This window comes from Erythrolamprus reginae, chromosome 2 (assembly GCF_031021105.1).
Source record: "Erythrolamprus reginae isolate rEryReg1 chromosome 2, rEryReg1.hap1, whole genome shotgun sequence".
Lineage (NCBI taxonomy): Eukaryota > Metazoa > Chordata > Lepidosauria > Squamata > Dipsadidae > Erythrolamprus > Erythrolamprus reginae.
The window spans coordinates 39,272,758-39,296,195 of NC_091951.1; the positions used below are offsets into that span (position 1 = coordinate 39,272,758).

A 23,438-nucleotide genomic window follows, 5' to 3' on the forward strand; every position below is an offset into this window, starting at 1 on the left:
AGTTAGGCAAGGAGGGTGGAGGCGATTCTAATCTCCGGGGGGGAGCAGGTTCCAGAGGGTCAGGGCCACCACGGAGAAGGCTCTTCCCCTGGGTCCCGCCAAAAGACATTTTTTAGTCGATGGGACCGGAGAAGGCCAACTCTGTGGGACCTAACTGGTCGCTGGGATTCATGCGGCAGGAGGCGGTCCCAGAGATATTCTGGTCCGGAGCCATGAAGGGCTTTACAGGTCATAACCAAAAATTTGAATTGTGACCGGAAACTGATTGGCAACCAATGCAGACTGCGGAGTGTTGCCGTTACATTGGCATACCTGGGGAAGCCCATGATTGCTCTCGCAATCTTGGTGAGATCCAGGTGGATTTGGTGCTTCAGCAAGTGTTGGGGCAGGACCATGCCTGCCTGTGAGAGAGGCTGGGGCAGGCACAACAGGGAAGGGGTGAAGCCAACCCAGTGCTTTCCCACCTGGCTGTAAAGGGCCTCGGCACCCAAAACAGCACAGGAGGTGAGGAAGGATGTCATGGGACTGCTAGGCACGGAACCTGCATTGATCTGGCCAACTGTGAGGCCTCAGATATCCTCAGCAATGTTGTTGTTTTGGCTGCTACTGAAAATATGCAGAGGGTGCATATTTATTTATTTATTCATTTGTCCAATACACAAATACAGTACATAGGAAGAAAAAAAAAGACATGTGGTAATATATATAAGGGTAAAAGTGAACTTGGAGGAGAGGATATATGAAAGAAAGAGAATATATATGATAAGTGAGAGAAAGGAAAGACAATTGGACAGGGGACGAAAGGCACACCAGTGCACTTATGTACGCCCCTTACTGGCCTCTTAGGAACCTGGAGAGATCAATCGTGGAGAGTTTAAGGGAGAAATGTTGGTGGTTAGGGGTTGACATAATTGAGTCCGGCAATGAGTTCCACGCTTCGATAACTCGATTGTTGAAATCATATTTTTTACAGTCAAGTTTGGAGCCTTTCGTATTAAGTTTGAATCTGTTGCGTGCTCTTGTGTTGCTGTGGTTGAAGCTGAAGTAGTCATTGACCAGTAGGACGTTGCAGCATATGATCTTGTGGGCAATACTCAAATCGTGTTTTAGGCGCCGTAGTTCTAGGCTTTCTAGGCCCAGGATTGTTAGTCTATTTTCGTAGGATATTCTGTTTCGAGTGGAGGAGTGGCACCACCCAGGCCCAAACAGAGCCTGTTTGGACACAATAGATCTCTCCTTGCACTGTCTTCTGTCCTTTGTGCAAGAACACTTTTCCAAAGATGGAAGTGTTTGCAAAAACAGGAAATCTAAGGAAAAGTTTCACACCGACATTTCTAGCTCTGGAGATCTTCCAAAGTGAACAATTGATGGTGCGTGGGGAGGAGTGTGTGAAAGGTGGTGGGCTACCAAAGAAGGACCACTGCCTGCAGAGACCCGGGAGGGAAGAATCGGGGGGAGGTGGAAATAAGGAAGGGAGCACATTGCAGTGTCGCTGCGGTTGGTCCAAATAATGGGGTGCAGCCAGTACTGGGCAAGTGTCCTGGTAGCAAAAATGGAGTCGCGTGTGCCGCTCCAGCTAAGCAGCGGGCAGGCGCACACATTGGCGTGTGATTCGGCTTCTGCGCATGCACCAAAAGTGAAATCTTGCACGAGGATGCACCCAAGAGTGAGATTTTGGAGATCTTTGCCAGTTTATGGCTTCCGCACATGCGCAGAAGCAAAAATATCAGTGAAAATCACTGAAATCTCGCTCACCCATGCGTCCTAATGAGCTTTTGGCACATGCAGAAACAGAACCTTGCACCGACTCCTGCTGGACACATGCGCACCCACAACAGTCACTGGGAGCGTTCCGGTAGCACCGGCGACAGGGAGCCCTTCACTAGATGGGTCCTAAGGGCAGAGGACCACTGTGATGCTGCAACGTACTGTTCTGAACCAGCTCCCCAAACACGACACACCCTGTGTAGTTGAAGCAATTATTCTTTTATTAGCAGCAGCCCTGGCAAAGTTTCTCTTTCACCTGAGGCTAATAAATCCATGAATGGTAGTATGGTAGAGATGAATGGTAGTATGCCACATCTATTTATCTCCACCCACTGCCTTTATCTCCAGACTTAGGGTGGGGCTTTGGTAGCAACGGTGGCTCTTACTTCCTAAGGACTGGCCGATAGATTTCCAGTGCTCTCCTCTCCTCTGCCTTCTGTGCATCTGAGCGTTCCTCCTCTTCCTGGTCCGCCACCTCCAGACTTGGGGGCTGTTGACTCTCCATGTGAGGGCTGACGGATGGCCCAGGCTCTATTTCTCTCTGCCAGCTCCACTCCCTCTCAAGTTCTCAAAGCTCTCAAGTTGCCTTGATGCTGACCCTGACTCCCATGCCTCATCTGATTTGGCTGCTGGAGGGGCTGGAAGCCGGCAGGCCACAAGTTCACATGCATAACTTTGGGACCTGGTCTAAGTACTTTTGATAGGGATGTCATAACTGTTAACTATCACTAAGTCTACTTGTATATACAGCGGTACGGCTACTTACGAACTTAATTCATTCCGTGACCAGGTTCTTAAGTAGAAAAGTTTGTAAGAAGCAATTTTTTCCCATAGGAATCAATGTAAAAGTAAATAATGCGTGCGATTGGGAAAACCACAGGGAGGGTGGAGGCCCTGTTTCCTCCCAGATTCCTAGAGAGGCCCCACAGAGGCTTCTCCCCACCTTCTCCAGTTACAGTTTCGGAGGCTTGGGTTTGTAAGTGAAAAATGGTTAGAAACATAGAAACATAGAAGTCTGACGGCAGAAAAAGACCTCCTGGTCCATCTAGTCTGCCCTTATACTATTTTCTGTATTTTATCTTAGGATGGATATATGTTTATCCCAGGCATGTTTAAATTCAGTTATTGTGGATTTATCTACCACGTCTGCTGGAAGTTTGTTCCAAGGATCTACTACTCTTTCAGTAAAATAATATTTTCTCATGTTGCTTTTGATCTTTCCCCCAACTAACTTCAGATTGTGTCCCCTTGTTCTTGTGTTCACTTTCCTTTTAAAAACACTTTCTTGAGAAGAGGCAAAAAAATCTTTTAACACCTGGTTCTTATCTAGAAAAGTTTGTAAGTAGAGGCGCTCATAGGTAGAGGTACCACTATATTACTACACCAATTTCTTTAATTACCGGTATTATGTGGTAGATTTCTAAAAAAAACTGTAAGAAATATAGTTTTCACTAAAACAACTAATATCCACTTTTATCGCAGAAGCTTTTGCCATTGGCACTAATGAAGAAGTATGTCAACGCATCTTGGGTGGACACCTTGCAAGGTCGCATAGCCTATTCCAACAGTGTTATCCACTCAAATTCTCAAATACACAGAAACCCTTAGCCTGAATTGCTTACTAGATTAGGCGGAGTTTTTCCCCCAATTCTACTTTGCCAAATTTAAAAAGACTCAGCACAAAGCAGCCATTCCCCACTTCCAATATCGGGGAAGCCTTTGCAACTGGATGCAGAAAACGACGTTAAACTGGGGTTCACAAAAATAAAAAAGAAACGTGATTTTTCCAAGGCTCGATGAAGAGAATACTGCCCTCCCATGGAGAGACTCCTCAATTGCAAATGAAACATTTAGGCTATCTTTAGCATTTGCTGTACAGTGATCCCTCGAGTATCGCGAGGGTTCCGTTCCAAGACCCCTCGCGATAATCGATTTTTCGCGATATAGTGGTGCGGAAGTAAAAACACCATCTGCGCATGCGTGCCCTTTTTCCATGGCCGCGCATGCGCAGATGGTGGAGTTTGCGTGGGCGGCGGGGAAGACCCAGGGAAGGTTCCTTCGGCCGCCCAGCAGCTGATCTGCTCGGCAGCGCAGCAGCAGCGAGGAGCCGAAGATCGGGGTTTCCCCGCCGCCCACGCAAAGGGGAAACCCCGATCTTCGGCTCCTCGCTGCTGCCGCGCTGCTGAGCAGATCAGCTGCTGGGCGGCCGAAGGAACCTTCCCTGGGTCTTCCCCGCCGCCCACGCAAAGGGGAAACCCCGATCTTCGGCTCCTCGCTGCTGCCCGCCCGCCGCTCGAGAGCAAGAGGGAGAGAGATAGAGAAAGAGAGAGAAGGAAAGAAAGAGATGAGAGAGGGAGGAAGAGAGTGTGAGAGAGGAAGAAGCAAGAGAGAGAAAGAGAGAGAGAAAGAAAGATGAGAAAGGAAGAGAGTGACGTCATCGGGTGGGAAAATATTTTTAATTAGTTTTTTGAAAAATCGCGATATAGCGTTTCGCGAAGATCGAGATCGCGAAAATCGAGGGAACACTGTATTTTCCTTCTTCTTGGTAAAAGGCCAGGGTGTCATTTTTTAATTTTTTTCTTTTCATGGATTGAAGTCACCAAGCACAGGTTCCTCAAGAAAATGGGCTTTAATGCAAGCGGCCTATATCGGGGTCCCCGACCCCTGGGCATGCCCCACGACAGGACTGCAGCTATGTAAGTGATGGACAAGCACCTGCAGCAAACAGTGCAGAGCCCATTAAGCCAAGCAACTGATTATCAGCTTCCCAACCCTCAGCTGATTGGCCTGCCAGGTGCTAAAATGAAAGTAAAATTAAAGCTGCAAGGAGGCAAACTGCTAGGAGGGAGAGGCAGAATTTTATTTTCTTGTGCTAGTCAGTTGTTGAAATAACTATAAATTTCTGTAGAATGTTCAAATTATTAGACTTGTTTTTTTAAAGACTGCTTTATTATTGTTCTAGACAACTTTACAAAATGAAGCACCTTTTTAAAATAAATTTTGATCTGAACAGGCCCAGTGCTATTGCATCTTCTTTTAAATAGTAGAGAACATAGTTCCCTCTAAGCTGAGCAGTGAGCAATGGCTCACTTAAAAATCATCATCAACTCAGAGTTTTTCAAACCTGCCCAGAAGCCGAGAGGGAAAGAGTGAGAAGGAAAGAGTGCCGCCCAGTCCCGAAGGGACTGCTGCTCAGACACTATATTTTTCTGCCCACCCCCCCAAAAAATTAGAGGGAACACTGGTAGAGAATAACTAATTCTTCCTAGGTTCTGCCTTTTTCAATAAACAACGGAGTGACAAGTTCATTTAAAAGCAATTTAATACAGTAATAAAATATCCGTATCAAGAGAGAACCTTAAGACCCATCTTGCATGCAAGAGAAAAAGTCGGGTATATTATCTTCCAACAATGAATTGTGTGTTATATTTTCTTTGACTGCTTCTCTAGTATTGCAATTTTATTTCAACGTATTTGCTTGATTTTTTCTTTCACCTGTTGCAATCTGTATATATGTTAATCTTTCAGCTGTGGCGAGGGGGGCGTTTGCCCAGGTTCGTCTGGTGCACCAGTTGCGGCCCTATTTGGACCGGGAGTCACTGCTCACAGTCACTCATGCCCTCATCACCTCGAGGCTCGACTACTGTAACGCTCTCTACATGGGGCTACCTTTGAAAAGTGTTCGGAAACTTCAGATCGTGCAGAATGCAGCTGCGAGAGCTATCATGGGCTTTCCTAAATTTGCCCATGTCACACCAACACTCCGCAGTCTGCATTGGTTGCCGATCAGTTTCCGGTCACAATTCAAAGTGTTGGTTATGACCTATAAAGCCCTTCATGGCACCGGACCAGAATATCTCCGGGACCGCCTTCTGCCGCACGAATCCCAGCGACCAGTTAGGTCCCACAGAGTTGGCCTTCTCCGGGTCCCGTCAACTAAACAATGTCGTTTGGCGGGACCCAGGGGAAGAGCCTTCTCTGTGGCGGCCCCGACCCTTTGGAATCAACTCCCCCCAGATATCAGAGTTGCCCCCACCCTCCTAGCCTTTCGTAAGCTCCTTAAAACCCACCTCTGTCGTCAGGCATTGGGGAATTGACATGTTCCTTCCCCCTAGGCTTATAAAATTTGTGTATGGTATGCTAGTGTGTATGATCGGTTTTTAACTTGTGGTGTTCTTAAAATTAATTTAATATTGGATTTGTCTTGTATTGCTGTTGTTGTGAGCCGCCCCGAGTCTGCGGAGAGGGGCGGCATACAAATCTGATTAAACTAAACTAAACTAAACTAACTTAAAACAGTAATATAGTTCCTTTCACTTAAATATCCAAATCCTTTAACAATTATATATTTTCTTCTTTTGACAAATGTAAAAGATGGCTTCTGGGTCTGACAAAAATCTCAGTAGAAAACATTAAAAACATCAGTTGGTAGTTCATATTTCCTGTATTTTATCTTAGCATGGATATGTGTTTATCCCAGGCATGTTTAAATTCAGTTACTGTGGATTTACTAACCACGTCTTCTGGAAGTCTGTTCCAAGCATATACTACTCTTTCAGTAAAATAATATTCAGGAAATAGTATAAGGGCAGACTAGATGGACCAAGAGGCCTATTTCTGCCGTTCTTTTATGTTTCTATGTTTCATAATATTTTTTTTGTGCAAATGTAGCGGTGTTCATTGCCGCATGTTCCAGCGTTGGCAGTGCCATCATCATCCAAATACGCACAATATCCTCCTTTCCCCCCAATGTCCAACCTGCAAGAGAAACAGAAATTAGACAGTGTGGAGTATTCCTCACCTAGCAGTATCAAAAGGCTTCTGAGTTTATAGTTCACCTAGCTAAGCCTCGCCTTCTCAAGGATCATTCCGCAGATTGTTCCCCAGTTCAGCTATGGGGAAGCATTGACCTTACAGTAACCCTGTGTCCCATGAGCTCAGCATTCGGGACTCCGATCCAAGTGGATATCTGAGCACATGTTTTGTCCATTTGACCTAAAACCACAGTTAGGAGTAGAATTTTCACTGCTTAAGCAAAGCAGTTATTAACTGGGTTGTGCGCAATTGTATAACTTATTTGTTACGTGAGCCTCTGTTGAGTGAATCAAATGATTTTAAGTGGGTCCATCAGGGTTCCACTGATGAATTTGCTTCCTGGGAAGATTGCAAGTGACAACCTCATGATCCCCAGGATGGGGCAACCACTGTTAGTGTCTCGCCAGCAGACCTGGGCAACCCAGAGTGATATGGGCTCCATCAATTGGTTAATGTTATTGTTAGCACTGTGGGGCTGAGGGGGGAGTTTATTTGCTTTATTATTGTTGTTTTATTTCTCTAAGCTACCCAGAGTCACTATGCGTGAGTTGGGTGGGCATATAAATTTTCCTAAATAAATAGGGATACTTGTCAAATTTTGATCATGATTATTGTAACTCTGAATCAGTCACAAGTAATTTCTTTTTGATGCCATTGTCATTTTCAATGCTTGCTAAATGAATGGCTGTAAGTCGAGGACAACCCATAAAGCATTTTTAAGTTACATGAATAGGGCCAAATCTTTTTAGGGGGCAACGCCTGATTGATGACAGCCAGGAGGCTCTTCCTAGGATCAGTCCTGAGCTGGGGAGATTCTCAGGGGAGGCATTTAAACTTTCATTCAGCTCTTGCCAACTAAAAGGAAAAGAGGAGGACTCACGTTGCGTTTTCTCCATCCAGCCACTTCCAGGGCTGACCTGGTTCTCTCTTCAGGCCGATCCAAAAGACCTGATGTCTTATGAGCTTCATCACAAAATCCTTTAAAAACAAAAGTTATACATATTGGAACCTTGCATATCTTTTGAAGAGTAACCTAACCCTAATGAAACATAGATGCTCCTGTAGGATAGGGTAAAATGAGAGACTTGCATCTTCTTAATTTTTTTTAATTTATTTATTTATTTATTTATTATTACAGTATTATTATTATTATTATTTACTCATTTTTCAATATACAAATCAATAAGCTTTTTTAACAATACTGTGTCATATATATCCTACGGTTATTTACATTTATTTCTATACATATTTGCTTGCTTGCTTGGTCAAAATTTCCTTTTTAAAAAAAGACACAAAAACTATGCAAGTTGGAACCTTGCACTGCTATATTCCCAGCTGAATTTCTGAACTTACTAAAGTTATCTTTTGAACAGTAATTAACCCTAATAAAACATACCTACTGGTAGTAATAGTTCTTTAGTGAGCAGCAAAATGGTAGACCCTAATTAACTTTTTAAAAGCAAATTTAAAACCTTTTTTTAGAAGACAAAACTCTGAATTTCCTAGAATGGATCTTGGCAATGTCTACGGTTCGCTTCCTGATTCTATCTCTGTTCTGAAATTGAGATATATATATATATATATGAATCATTTGGCGATAGTAATCAGATGCTTCTAAAAAAATGAAAAGAGGAAGATGACAGCAACCTATTTCAATGATATTCTTGGATTTTCAATTTTCTGCTTTGTAAAACCGGCAAATTTTGGAACCTGCAGAAGATTGAAAGGCTTTTGAAGCTTTTATTCAGAAAGGCTTCTAAGGAGATTTTTTTTGAGTAATATTAGGATAAAATCTTTTAACTTTTTCATGTTGTAGAAGGGTGTGCACCATCAATAAAGCAACAATACTTCCATGGTGTCGAGTTACATTGCTCACCATTTCTTCCATTGTAATTTTGGCCAGAGAGGCATTATGCAAAATACAGCTGTTCTGGCTCTCCATCCAGTTCTTTTCATCCCTTGAAAGGTTATAGCAGTGCCCCTGATAACCAATCCAATCAGGTGGACATGCCACAGATAAACAGTTTATTGCATCATTTTGGTGATTTGATGACATTGATCTCCCTAGAACAGAGAAAGATAGAAACAATAGACACTAATCCAGTGCTGCTCTTATGGGTAAGATGGGACACCCTCCTGCTGAATCAGAACCTGTTAGTGAGTTCTGACAAAACCCAATCTAGATGAGAAGCCCCATGTTGTAGCAGATTAAATGACCTCTATCCTGAAATCCTCAGATTAATAAGGACTATGGATCTGAGCAGTGATATGCATGCTGGATTTGCATCAGAGATATTTACCCAATGCAAATCTACTTATTCAGCCATGCATCTATTTGTGGGATTTTCCACTAATTTGGTCAGCTAATCACACATTTGATCCATCTAGTTTTGCATTTATTATTTCTGGCAGGAAGTCACTAAATAAAGAAAAGTATGTTTATTTTTTTTCACTTTTGAAATACCAAGACTTGTTCCAAACATTAGACCTAAAGTTTTCTGTATTGGATGGAACAGACTACAGTACCTAAAAACTGGAACAAAGCCAAGTCTACGTTTCTAATTAAGCTGCATTCAGCTTCATGAAATGAAGAAGCATTTAAAGGCAAAAGTATCAGGCTCAGTATTCCTTACCCAGGAAAAAGAGGACAACACCAAAGATGAGATGTGAAATTACAAATGGAATTGTCATCTTACAGCAAGCTAATGTTTGTTTGATTTTCTTGACACATTCTGCATAGACATACACACACACAAAAAAAAAGAAGCGAGAGAAAACATAATTAGAGAGAAATCTTGGAATTATGAGAATTTGGAACAAAAGTTACAAATTAACGAAATCAAAAGGTTGCAAAGAAAACATTATAAGATGTACTATAGATGGCATTATCCCCAGCTAGACTGACCAAAATGTACCCCAATTTGATGCCAAAATGTTGGAAACGTGGCTACAAAAATGGAACCTATTACCAGTGATACAAAACTTTTAGTATAAAGTTTGAACATGGCTGGAAGAAATAACTAAACAAAAAATTAAAAAGCAATCGGAAGCATTCCTCCTAGGCATACTAGACCAAGTTATAGGAAAGCAATATCATTACATTATACTATGCATTCTCACAGCAGTTAAGAATCACACTAACACAATACTAGAAAAAAGGAGGGGTATCAACCGAAAATGTAATAATTAAAAATATTTTGGAATGTGTGGAACTAGATAAATTGACATTAGAATTGAAAGAGAAAGATGATTCGGGAAACCCAGGAGGACTTCCGGGCAATGTTCCCTCTAATTTTTTTTTCGGTGTCGGCGGAAAAGTATAATGTCTGAGCGGCACATTTTCATGCCTGGGCGTGGATCGGTTAGAAACCCGGTCTTTAACCAAATCAGGCACCCCCGCCCCATTGTCTTTGCTTGTGGGACGGTTGCAAAATGGGGTCACGTGACCTCAAGACACAGCAACGGTCATAAATATGAAACGGCGGCCAAGTTTTGATCACGTGATCGTGGGTGTGAAAAAGGGGCATAAATCACTTTTTTCAGGTTGCGACTTTGAACGGTCAGTAAATGAACCGTTGTAAGTCAAGGACAACCTGCCTTCTCCCCTAGATGTTTTCTGTGGAGCTTCAAAATGGACTCCTGATCTGCTTCTAAAAGAGTGCACTGGTTAGACAGATAATCCTCGACTTCTGTTCTGACCCCAATGGAGGCCAACGTTTCTATCTCCTCAGTAAGACGGTTATTAAGTGAGTTCTGTCTCACTTTACCACCTTTCTTGCCACAGTCGTTAAGTGAATCCCTGCAGCTGCTTGTCAGAAAAACCCAAAAGATGTTCACATAACCCTGGAACATGGCCACCATCATAGCTACATTGTCAAGTGTCCAAAGTTTGATCCAATAACCCCTTTATTTTTCTAATAAAGTCCTTCCTTCCTAGAAGGAAGAATGGAAAGAATAAAATGGTAAAGGGGATACAAAAAAATTAAAAAAAAAAGCATTTGGTTCAAAGTTCTGCTCAGATTTTAAAAATTGGAGTTTGAGAAGGGTTGATTAAGCTTGGAATATTGTTTTGATTGCTCTTTTTTAAACTTTAATTATTTTTTCTATTTAGATATATATCCACCTGTCTGGGAAGAGTTTGTTCTGGTGACACCTGATGAAGTGGACAAGGCCATTGGAGCTGTGAGTTCCGCCACCTGCTTACTGGATCCGTGTCCCTCCTGGCTGGTTTCGGCCAGCAGGGAGGTGACACAAAGCTGGGTCCAGGAGATTGTCAACGCTTCCTTGGGGAGTGGGTCCTTTCCAGCACCCTATAAGGAGGCGCTTGTGCGCCCCCTCCTCAAGAAGCCTTCCCTGGACCCAGCCGTACTTAATAACTATCGTCCAATCTCCAACCTTCCCTTTATGGGGAAGGTTGTTGAGAAGGTGGTGGCGCTCCAGCGGTCCTTGGAAGAAGCCGATTATCTAGGTCCCCAACAGTCGGGTTTCAGGCCCGGCTACAGCATGGAAACTGCTTTGGTCGTGTTGATGGATGATCTCTGGCGGGCCCGGGACAGGGGTTTATCCTCTGTCCTGGTGCTCCTTGACCTCTCAGCGGCTTTTGATACCATCGACCATGATATCCTTCTGCGCCGGCTGGAGGGGTTGTGAGTGGGAGGCACTGTTCTTCAGTGGTTCTCCTCCTACCTCTCCGGTCGGTCGCAGTCGGTGTTAGTGGGGGGTCAGAGGCATAGTTCCCTCTAAGCTGAGCAGTGAGCAATCGCTCACTTAAAAATCATCATCAACTCAGAGTTTTCGAAACCTGCCCAGAAGCCAAGAGGGAAAGAGTGAGAGAGAAGGAGAGAGGAAGAGAGGAAGAGAGAGAAACAGATAGAAAAAAGAGAGGAAGGAAAAGAAAAAGAAAAAGAATGGGAGTAAGGAAGAGAGAAAGAAAATCAAAATCTAGTTTGAAACTAGCTCAACTATTTAAGTGGCATTTTGATATTGATAGAGTTGCCCTATTATGAGCTCACTGTTATAGACACACAGTATTTATTTATTTATTATTTCTGTGCCGCCCAGTCCCAAAGGGACTGCCGCTCAGACACTATACTTTTCCGCCCACCCCAAAAAAAAATTAGAGGGAACACTGGTCAGAGGTCGACCCCGAGGTCTCTCCCTTGTGGGGTGCCTCAGGGGTCGGTCCTCTCCCCCCTGCTATTTAATATCTACATGAAACCGCTGGGTGAGATCATCCAAGGGCATGGGGTGAGGTGTCATCAGTACGCTGATGATACCCAGCTTTACATCTCCACCCCATGTCCAGTCAACGAAGCAGTGGAAGTGATGTGCCGATATCTGGAGGCTGTTGGGGCCTGAATGGGTGTCAACAGACTCAAACTCAACCCTGATAAGACGGAGTGGCTGTGGGTTTTGTCTCCCAAGGACAATTCCATCTGTCCGTCCATCACCCTGGGGGAGGGAATTATTGACCCCCTCGGAGAGGGTCCACAACTTGGGCGTCCTCCTCGATCCACAGCTCACATTAGAGAAATATCTTTCAGGTGTGGCGAGGGGGGCGTTTGCCCAGGTTCGCCTGGTGCACCAGTTGCGGCCCTATTTGGACCGGGAGTCACTGCTCACAGTCACTCATGCCCTCATCACCTCGAGGCTCGACTACTGCAGTGTTTTTCAACCAGTGTGCCGCGACACACTAGTGTGCCGTGAGACATGGTCAGGTGTGCCGCAAAGAAGAAAGCTCAGGTTCCAGTCTTGCAAATTTTTGCTGAAAAGGAGAGGGGGGGGAGAGAGAGAGAAAGCAAGAGAGAGAAAGAAAACAAGAGAGAAAGAAAGCAAGAGAGAAAGAGAAAGAAAGCAAGAGAGAGAGAGAGAGAAAGAGAGGAGAGGAAGGGAGAGAGAGGGAGAAATGAGAGCAAAAAGGGAAGAAGAAAAGGGAATTGAGAAAACAATTGAGGCAGAGAATGAGAGGAAAGAGAGAAACAAAAGAGAGAGAGAAATGACTCTTGATTGAAAGCATATGATAAATAGCACCCAAAGAATAAGAGAGAAAAAACCCTAGCCCTCATCTGTTTTTGGAAATGGTTCAAAAGTGTATATACACACACACACGGGGGGAGGAGACAGGGATGGAAAAAGAGAGGAGAGTGTCTTAGAGTATCAGTTTGTGTCAGTTTGGTTGGTGGTGTGCCCCAGGATTTTGTAAATGTAAAAAATGTGCCGCGGCTCAAAAAAGGTTGAAAATCACTGGACTACTGTAATGCTCTCTACATGGGGATCGGAAACTTCAGATCGTGCAGAATGCAGCTGCGAGAGCAATTATGGGCTTTCCCAAAAATGCCCATGTAACACCAACACTCCGCAGTCTGCATTGGTTGCCGATCAGTTTCCGGTCACAATTCAAAGTGTTGGTCATCACCTATAAATCCCTACGTATCTACGAGACCGCCTTCTGCCGCACAAATCCCAGCGACCAGTTAGGTCCCACAGAGTGGGCCTCCTCCGGGTCCTGTCAACAAAACAATGTGGTTTGGCGGGGCCCAGGGGAAAAGCCTTCTCTGTGGCGGCCCCGGCCCTCTGGAACCAACTCCCCCCCGGAGGTTAGAATTGCCCCCACCCTCCTTGCCCTTCGTAAGCTCCTTAAAACCCACCTCTGCCATCAGGCATGGGGGAACTGAGATATTCTTTTCCCCTAGGCCTTTACAATTCATGTATGGTATGTTTGTATGTATGGATGTTTGGTTTTACAATAAGGGTTTTTTAGTTGTTTTAGTATTGGATTTACATGCTGTTTTTTTGTTACTGTAGTTAGCCGCCCCGAGTCTACGGAGAGGGGTGGCATACAAATCCAATCAATCAATCAATCAGAATTTAGGAATTGCTGATCTGTTTTAATAAAATTAGAAGTATTGATTATAATAAGATATGTAGTAGGTGATACCGATTTGGATTAATGCATAAATGGAATTGAATTTAGAATTGTTGGGAGATTAATGATGTTAAGATTTTTAATTGATTGAAAATAGAGATTATTTAGAATTTCCCCCCCTTTTTTCTTTTCTCAAATTGACTGAAATTTAAGATTAATAATTAAGTAATGAATTAAATAAGTATTAACTGGCTAAATGTTAGATGGGCTGAAATAATTTTTAAATTTGGGATTAGGTAAATGTACTATTTAGAGGGGGGAAAGACGTCTGAAATTTGTATATATTTATGTTTTGTTTTTAATTTTCTTTTGTTAACATCTGATTGGCTGTATAAGGTTTTCTTGGTTTATAGAAAAATGTATAAAGAAAGAAGGAAGTTTAATGGTGATGTTAGAAATATAATTGGTGTTGTACTTTTTGAAGGAACATTAAGGAGGGAATTTAATTAAAAGAAAATGTATACAGTATAACTGGATGACAAAATTAGAAAAAAATTGCAACTTTTCTGATGATTGATCTTCGTTACTAACAAAACACTGCATCTTATTCATGGAAAATTAGATGGTACACTGTATTGTTTGAATATATGTTGATTTTTTAAAAAAAAAAATTACCCCCCAAACCTTTTCTTCCTGTGTCTCTCCATTCATTTCATTCTTCCTCCTTCCTTCCTTGTCCTCTCCATTTCTCCTTCCTTCCTTGTCTCCATTTCTCCTTCCTTCCCTTCCTTCCTCTCCACTTCTCTCTTTCCCTCCCTCTTTTTCCCTTTTCTATCTTTCTCTCCTCTCTCTCTGTTCCCTCTTTTCCCTCTCTCTCATTCTTTCCCTCCAGGTCTCTCTCATTTCTGTTTACCTCTCCCGCTCCCCATCTCTCTCTCATTTGTTTCTCCTCCGTTTTTGCTCTCATTTTTCTCACTTTCATTTCTGTTTTTCTCTCTCTTTCCTCTTCCTCTCCCTATTTCCTTCTCTCTCCCATTTGTTTCCCTCTTCTCCCTCTCTCATTCTCTCTCTCTCAATCTTTCCCTCATTTCTCTCTCTCCCTTTCATTTCTGTTTTTCTCTCAGTTCTTATCTAGAAAAGTTCTAGAAAATAGGCGTTGATTGCTTACCTGAACGCCTCTTCTCGTACGGTGAGCGGGTACAGCAGTCACATGGGTTGCTCATGTCCAATCCGGTGGAACTGAGCCTAGTGTTAAAAAAGCTTGCTGGATCCGCCCCTTCCCCAGAATTCGCGAATCCGTAGACTAGGCTCAGATGTGAAGCTCTTTAGTGTTCAACTCTCATTGTTAGAGGAAGAAAGGTTATAGGAAGATAAGGAAGACACATACAAGGGCGGGAAGTGACTGCTGTACCCGCTCACCGTACGAGAAGAGGCGTTCAGGTAAGCAATCAACGCCTATTCTCCGTACTGAAGGAGCGGGTCCAGCAGTCACATGGGACATACCCAATAGATGGTCCCTAGGGTGGGATTAGATTGCTATCGTGAGAGATAACGGATTGGAGTACCCTTCTGCCGAAGGCAGCATCCGCTGAGGCGTAAGAATCAATCTTGTAGTGCCTGATGAAGGAATTTGGCGAGGCCCAAGTGGCTGCTTTGCAGACCTCCTCCAACGGGGCTTGAGTCGCCCAAGCGGCCGAGGTGGCTGCGCTCCTGGTGGAATGCGCTGTGATGTTCCTTGGAACTGAAAGGGCGGCCGACTCGTAGGCCTTAGATATAGTCCCTCTGATCCAACGGCCTATCACTGTTGAAGACACTTTGGCCCCCATGACTCTGGGGTGATAGGCTATAAAAAGTGCTTCTGACCTCCGAAAGGGTCCTGTGCGTTGGATATAGATCCTCAGCGCTCTAATGAGATCCAGGGTGTGCCATCTAATTGCTAAAGGATGGTCCCGTTGGAGGCAGAAGGAAGGTAAGACAATATCCTGGGTTCTGTGGAACATGGAACTGACCTTGGGTAAGAAGGTGGGGTCCAGTCGCAAGACTACCTTGTCCTGATGAAATTGGCAGAGGTCCTGCCTGATTGAGAGGGCAGCCAGCTCCGAAATGCATCGGGCAGAGGTAATAGCCACCAGGAATGCTACTTTAAAGGATAGGTACCTGAGGGACGCCGATTTTAGGGGTTCGTATGGTGCCTGCGTGAGGGAATGGAGAACCCGTGGCAAATCCCAGGATGGATACCTGTGGACCTTGGAAGGTCTGAGGTTGGCTATACCCTTGAGGAATTCCTGAACTTCTAGAAAGGAACGGAGAGGCTGTCTGCGGGGCCCCGCTAGGACAGAGGAAATGGCCGCCAGATGACGCCGGAGGGTGCTGGTGGAAAGTCCTTGATGGAAACCTTGCATAAGGAAGGAAATGATCCTGTGTATGGGGATGCACAGGGGAGAGAGGCCCTCCTGTAGACACCACTGGTGAAACTTGGACCACGTATGGTCGTAGATTCGATTGGTCGAACCCCTTCTGGCCTTTAAAATGACCTCCACTGTATCGGGGTCGTGGCCACGCAGTTCTAAGTCTCTCCTGATAACAGCCAGGCGGTGAGGTGGAACCACTCCGGGTCTGGATGGAATGAGGCCCCCTGCCGCAGCATATCCCCCGAAACGGGGAGTCGCCAAGGGTCCTGGACGGACAACTGTTGGAGATCCGCGAACCAGGGCCGGCGGGGCCAATGAGGGGCGATTAGGATTACTCGGGCCCTCTCGGTGAGGACCTTGTGAATCACGTCCGGGAGAATTGGAATTGGAGGGAATGCGTAGAGTAGGCCTGGAGGCCATGGGCTCCGGAGGGCATTGATTGCTTCCGCTCCCGGGGATGGAAATCTGGAAAAAAAGCGAGGGAGTTGGGCGTTCGCATTGGTTGCGAAGAGATCCAGAACTGGTAGGCCGAATCTGAGGCTGATTTGATGGAACAGGTCTTGATGGAGGTTCCACTCTCCGGGGTCTATCGTTGCTCGAGATAGCCAATCCGCCTGGACGTTGAGGCTCCCCGAGATGTGGTCGGCTAGGAGCGACCGAAGATGTTTTTCCGCCCAAAGGCCTAACTTGAGGGCCTCCCTCATGAGGGCCTTGGATCTCGTGCCCCCCTGTCTGCAGATATGGCTTTTCGTGGCGATGTTGTCGGTGAGAATGAGAACGTGTCGGTTGGGGATGCGAGGAGAGAATTGCTTCAGAGCCAGGGAGACGGCTCTTAACTCTAGCCAATTGATTGGCTTGGAAGCTTCCTCCGGGGACCACGTGCCCTGGGCTATCATCCCCTGGGCGTGGGCGCCCCATCCCGATAGACTGGCGTCTGTGGTGATGACAAATTGATCCGGGCACCTGAAAGGGGATCCTTTGTCCATGGCCGGAGACTTCCACCACTTGAAGGATCTGCGAACAATTGGTGGGATGACAATGCGACGACTTGAGTTGCTGTGCCCCGATCTCTGAAAGGGTAATAGGAGCCACTGTAGTTCCCTAGCATGAAGGCGAGCCCAAGGAATGATGCCTATGCATGACACCATCTTCCCCAAAAGGGAAGACAGGGTTACTATGGAAACTGAAGGTTGAGATAAAATGCGAGAAATTAACTCCCCTATACTGATTTTTCTCTCAGGAGAAAGAAAGACCTGGGAAGATTCTGAATTAATAATGGATCCCAGGTGTAAAATGGATGTGGAAGGTTGGAGGTGACTTTTGTCAAGTTGATGGAAAACCCATGGTCCTGTAGAACCGACATGGTGACAGAAAGGTCTGCTTTCACTTTCTCTAGGGAGTTCCCATGAACCAAAATATCATCAAGGTAACATAAAATGTGGATGGGTGACGCCCGGATATAGGCCGCCAGGGACCCCAAGAGCTTTGTAAAGACCCGAGGGGCCGAGGAAAGGCCAAATGGCATCGCCCTATACTGGAAATGCCTGCCCTGAAAGGAGAAACGTAAAAATTTTCTGTGGCATTTGGCTATAGGAATATGGAGGTAGGCCTCAGTGAGGTCTAAAGAAACCATGAAATCTCCCGGGTGGATGGCGGCCAAAATGGATGATAAGGAGTGCATCTTAAACTTCCTATATTTGATGAATAGGTTCAGCTTCTTTAAATCCAAAATAGCTCTCCAACCTCCGGAGGATTTTGGAACCATAAATAGGATGGAATAAAAACCTAGGCCCTTCTGACCGGGGGGAACCGGTTGAATGGCTCTGATGGACAATAAGTGGGAAATGGCCTCCTCCATACGGTTACCATCTGAGGAGGACCTGAGAGAAGGGCAGGAAATAAAACGTTTAGGGGGGGGAGAAGTAAATTCTAAAAGAAGGCCTTTTAGAACAGTGTCAATGACCCAGGGGTCCTTGGAGGTGAGACGCCAATTAGAGGCAAAATAGGCTAGGCGGCCACCTATGGGAATCGAGGAAGAACTACCATCTAGGTTTTTTTGAAGCCCTGTTAGAGGACGCTCCCCTTTGGAAGCGAAAACCTCTGCCCCTGGAGTTCCTACCTTGGGAACGAAAGCGGGGGGAATACTGACCTGGGGTTCTCTGATAGGAAGCCGCTTGATCTTGTTGACGCCCTGGGCGACGAAAGGACTGCGTTTTGGTGGCCTTTTTGGTGGTTGGACCCAATACCTTCTTCTTGTCCGTGGTTTCCGTGAGGAGTGGATCCAGAAGATCCCCGAAAAGAAGGTCGCGCTTCAAGGGTCCTAGAGATAACTGCCATTTCTGACGTACTCCTGCTTGCCAAGGGCGAAGCCATAGGAGTCTTCTTGCCGTTGTAGAAGCTGCAATAGACTTGGCAGCAAATCTAGTAGATTGTAAAGTGGCATCAGCCACGTACTGAGCAGCTGCAAATACCTTGTTGAAGTCTTGTTGACCTCTCAAGTCATCGGGAGGAATATGCTGTTGAAGTTGGCGAAGCCACAGAAGCATGGCTCTGGAGAAAAAGGAAGCCGCTGCGGAACTTTTAATGGCCCAGGAATCTGCGGTGAATCCTCTTTTGAGCATCTGTTCAATCCGCTTGTCCTCTGGGCGGAGGACCTCCTCTGCTTCGCCTGGCACAGCAGCCGCCGAGTGAAGGATCTTGACAGGTTCATCCGGTTTAGGAAAAGATAGGAGCTCCTCATAGGAAGAGGAAAGTTTGTACAACTTTTTGTCCTTGGTTGTGGGATTAAGCCCAGAGGCTGGAAAATCCCACTGCTTAAGTAAGGCATCTTTAAACAATTTAGGCATAGGAATTACCTCGTTATCCTCCTGTTCCTCTGTGAAGTAAGGTAAGTTCTCCTCCGGGGGATCAGTGGATGTGGAGGCCTGTTTCTCCTGAGCCGCCAATCCCGTAGAAATTCTAGCTTTGAGGAGGAGAGATTTGAACAATTGAGAGGGAAAAATAGTAATTGGAGAAGGAACCTTTATTTGGGATTCCTCATCATCTGAGAGACCTTGAAAGGGATCCTCATCCTCTTCCATATCCTCATATTCGTCCTGAGAGGAATCTGATTCATCCTGAATAGGAGCTCTAACCATTGGGGAAGAACCCAAGGGGCGGGAGGAACGAGGAGGTGGAGGAGGTAAGGGGGGCACATTGATGGTAGAGAGTTTAGCATCAATGGCCTTGGATAACACAGAAAAAATAGATTGGAATTCAGGAGGTAAACTAGAAATATCAGCAGGAATGGCAGATGAATCCCTGAAAGCCTGGGAGGATCCTGGCTGGGGGGAATCTTCAATAATATCTGGTTCCTCTGGACCTAATCCCCATAGGTTAGGTTGGGGTCTGTCTAGGTTTGGCTCATCCAGAGATAACACAGTGACCCCAGAAGAAGGCAGATTAGGAGCCTCTGGGGGGTCATGACTACTGAGTACTTGGGCCTGTACTTTCAAACGCTTTGCTGATTTGTCATGATTTTTTGTAGGGCTTGGTCCCTTCTCTTCTCAGCCCTGGTGACTTTGGTCAAGGGGCGGGCCCCTGAAGAAGAGGAGGTCGAGGCCTGGGGGATACTGGTAATCTCATCGCCTGTAGGCCTGGCCTCTCTGGGACCTTGAGTGGTGCCTCTCTTGGGAAAAGTAGCCATAGTCTGACAATTAACAGAAGACAAGGCTGAGCCAAATAAACTGGATAATTAGGGAGAAGAATTTCAAAGACTTCCCAAGAGGAATGGATCCTGCTCCTAGGCCTCGGAGCTGCTGAGACTTGAGGGCAATCTGGGCAAACCCAGAGTTCGTGTCCCCAAATACAGCGTGGCTAGCCTCCCTAAACTTTAATTAAAGTAACCAAGGCACTCTGGTTGGAGGCTTAGCCGGTGGAGAATTAAGCCTGAGCGTCCCAAAGCCCACTCCGGGATCCGAGCGGTGGACTAAGGCCTACGCGGCTGGCAGAAGGCCAACACGAGAGGCCTAAATTAAAAAAGGGCGCGAAGGCCTTCGCGCCAAAAAATCGCTCCGTAATAGAAATCTTAAAGGGGAAGCGATCGACTAAGTCCAGGAGACTAGAACAAGCGTCTCACTCCGCAGGAGGTATTTCTTAAGCCCTTTAACAATAGTACTAAATCAATGAAGCAATACTTGCACAAGGACCTCCAGGCCAAAGGATTAAAAGAATCCACAAGCGGCAGCGGAGATCGTAAACGGCAAAGAAGCCGTGGGAAAACGAAACCGCAACTTCTCCCAAAGGAAAAAAGCCGAGCCGCAAACGGCTGGCGCTATTAGTGCAAGTAAACAAATAAGGATAAACAATTCTTACTACTTTTGAAGGAAAGATCGAAGGGAAGGTGTTAGAATGTTGAACGAGCTATCACAATACAACCGCAGGATGCGAGAACTGAGCGAATTCTGGGGAAGGGGCGGATCCAGCAAGCTTTTTTAACACTAGGCTCAGTTCCACCGGATTGGACATGAGCAACCCATGTGACTGCTGGACCCGCTCCTTCAGTACGGAGAAGTTCTTAAGTAGAGGCATTTTTAGGTAGAGGTACCACTGTATTATAAGGAATTACAGAACTCATTAAAAATATTATTACTAGTAACATTCAACAAGATTTTAAACAAAGGAGAAATTCCTAAAACATGGGCAGAGTCAAACAATAACAATAATTCCCAAAGATAAATCAGGAAAACAAAAGATACAAAATACCAGGCTAATCTTGCTGTTGAATGTTGATTATAAGATCTTTGCGACAATAATGGCCAAAAGATTTAAAAAACATAATGACCAAATGTATTCATTCAGATCAAAACGGTTTCCTTCCAAACAAGTACATCAAAAATAATATGAGAAGAGTTTTAGACATATTACTGTAGTTCTCATGTTCTTCGACACCCAAAAGGCTTTCAATAATTTAAATTGGGATTTTCTTATAAATAAATTGGAAATGATGAATTTCAGTCACAAATATATTGGAATGATTAAAACACTATATTCAAAACAAACGACCAGGATAATTATAAATAAAGATATAATGGATAAATTCAATATCTAAGAAGGAGTCCGACAGGGATGTCTCCTTTGTTATTTATATTCACCCTAGAAACTCTTTTACAACAAATCAGGCAAAATCCAAATATTGAAGGACTTAAAGTCAAAGAACAAGAATACAAACTCCAGGCTTTTGTAGATGACTTGTTTTTTTATTATAGAAAAGCTACTAGAAGTAGGAACAAAATTATTATAAGAAATAAATAAATTTGGAAAACTAGCAAGTTTAAAAATTAATAAAAAGAAACCAAAATAATAACCAAAAACTTATTAAATAAACAAATTCAAGAATTAGAAGGAAAACTGGAAATCCAACTCGTCAAAAAAAATTAAATATCTAGGAATAATAAAATATCTGCGAGACCGCCTTCTGCCGCACGAATCCCAGCGGCCGGTTAGGTCCCACAGAGTTGGCCTTCTCCGGGTCCCGTCGACTAAACAATGTCGGCTGGCGGGACCCAGGGGAAGAGCCTTTTCTGTGGCAGCCCCGACCCTCTGGAACCAGCTCCCCCCCAGAGATTAGGACTGCCCCCACCCTCCTTGCCTTTCATAAACTTCTTAAACCCCACCTCTGCCGTCAGGCATGGGGGAACTGAGACATCTCCCCTTGCTAATGTAGTTTTATGTATGGAATGTTTGTGTGTATGTTTTTATATAAGGGGTTTTTTAGTATACTGTTTTATCACTGCTGTGAGCCATCCCGAGCCTGCAGAGAGGGACGGCATACAAATCTAATAAATAATAATAAAAACAGCTGAATGTTCAACGATTAAGAAGGATAACTATACAGAAGTAAAAAAATAGAAAAAGATTTGAAAAAAAAGGAACAAACTACTCATTTTGTTGATAGGGAGAATCATCACCATTAAGATGTTTACACTAACAAAATTAATGTACTTGTTCCAAACTATTCCAATTAAATTAGATAAAAATATTTTGAAAGTTTAAATAGGATGATATAAAAATTCATTTGGGAGGGAAGAAAGCAAGAATCAAATTAAAATACTTGCAGGATTTAACACTTGAGGGACATGATCTACAGGTTGAATGGCATGGGTTCCTATACACTCCTATTTCCAAAATCATAAAATCAAAGAATCTTTATACAAAATATGGGTTAAAATAAAACATCAAGATTACATAGAATTCCCAATTTGATTTTTCAATATGGAAGCAATTATGCACCTCAACACAATATATAAAACAAAATTATGCACCCCAACACAATATATAAAACAAAATTATGCACCCCAACACAATATATAAAACAAAATGGTTAGATACCTAGAAATTTTGGATACACAAGGAAATTTAAAAGACATCTAAACCTTGAATCAACAAGGAATTAAAATTGACTGGTGGCCATATAATCAAATTAGATCCAGATTACAAGAAAACAAAAAGAAATTTGGAATAGCAAAAGATAAATCAGAATTAGATAAAATATTATTTGGACCCAGGGGAAAAATAATAACAAACATTTATAAGTATTTACTAAATTATAAAATGGAGGAAGAAATTGTTGAGGGTAAATGATTAGTTGGGCTAATATATGTAACAAAAATAAAACATCAAGATTACATAGAATTCCCAATTTGATTTTTCAATATGGAAGCAATTATGCACCTCAACACAATATATAAAACAAAATGGTTAGATACCTAGAAATTTGGTATCTAATTTCTGTATGTAACAAAAATTTGGATCAATGGGAAAAAATTTGGAGTAAAAACTATACAAAGCAGTGTCATATAAGGAAATTTTTTATAAAATGTACTACCGATAGCACCAACCACCAGAGAGATTGGCCAAAATGTATCAAAATATAAACCCCAAATGTTGGAAATGCCAACACAAAAATGGATCATACTTTCACATGTCGTGGAACTGCCCAATAATAAAAGAAATGGAAAAAGATACGCATCTGACACAAAGAAATAACGGAGCAAGAAATTAATATGAAACTTGAAATATTTTTAACAGGGAAGCTGGATCAAAAGATAGAAAGGAAATACTGGTATATTACATATATTGAGAGTGGTGAGAATATGCCTGACACAATATTGGAAACATAATAATATAATCATTAGAAAAATTTTAAGATGTGCATCATTAGATAAATTGATGATAGAATTAAACCAACAAGAGGACGCGGAATATTTTGATATACTAGCTTTTATAATGTACATATTAAGTAATAGTGTCATAATATATTTAGAGGTGTACTGATTACAATGACATTAGAACTATGTTAAAATAGTAAATAAGCATAAAATATTTGTTGATATAAGTAGTGTAAAATAACCCTAGAGGTATAAATGTGTATATGTATTAGTTTGGTTTGGTTTTTATAGTCTCTTATTTGTTTGTTTGTTTTTGTTTTGTTTTTTAAGTTTATAAATGAATAAAATTTTATTTTATTTTTAAAAAGAAAGATACTAGTTCTCTCAGAAAAAATATGCATATATATACAGTGGTCCCTCGACTTGCGCGTT

General features: G+C 43.5%; 1 protein-coding gene across 3 annotated transcripts in view; it reads right to left on the bottom strand.

Moving 5' to 3' along the window:
- Nucleotides 1-5,071: 5,071 nt before the first annotated feature.
- Nucleotides 5,072-23,438, bottom strand: part of LOC139160155 (C-type lectin domain family 2 member D-like) — a 37,997-nt gene continuing 19,630 nt past the window's right edge. For 2 of the 3 annotated variants that reach the window (XM_070737742.1, XM_070737743.1), the window contains exons 4-7: nucleotides 9,216-9,314; nucleotides 8,459-8,646; nucleotides 7,463-7,560; nucleotides 5,072-6,525 (exon numbers count right to left, since the gene is read on the bottom strand). In XM_070737742.1, coding sequence (XP_070593843.1) covers nucleotides 6,411-6,525; nucleotides 7,463-7,560; nucleotides 8,459-8,646; nucleotides 9,216-9,314 — 500 coding nt within the window. In that variant the 3' untranslated portion in view covers nucleotides 5,072-6,410. The remainder of the gene's footprint in view (nucleotides 6,526-7,462; nucleotides 7,561-8,458; nucleotides 8,647-9,215; nucleotides 9,315-23,438) is intronic. The other variant, XM_070737744.1, reaches the window with a different exon arrangement.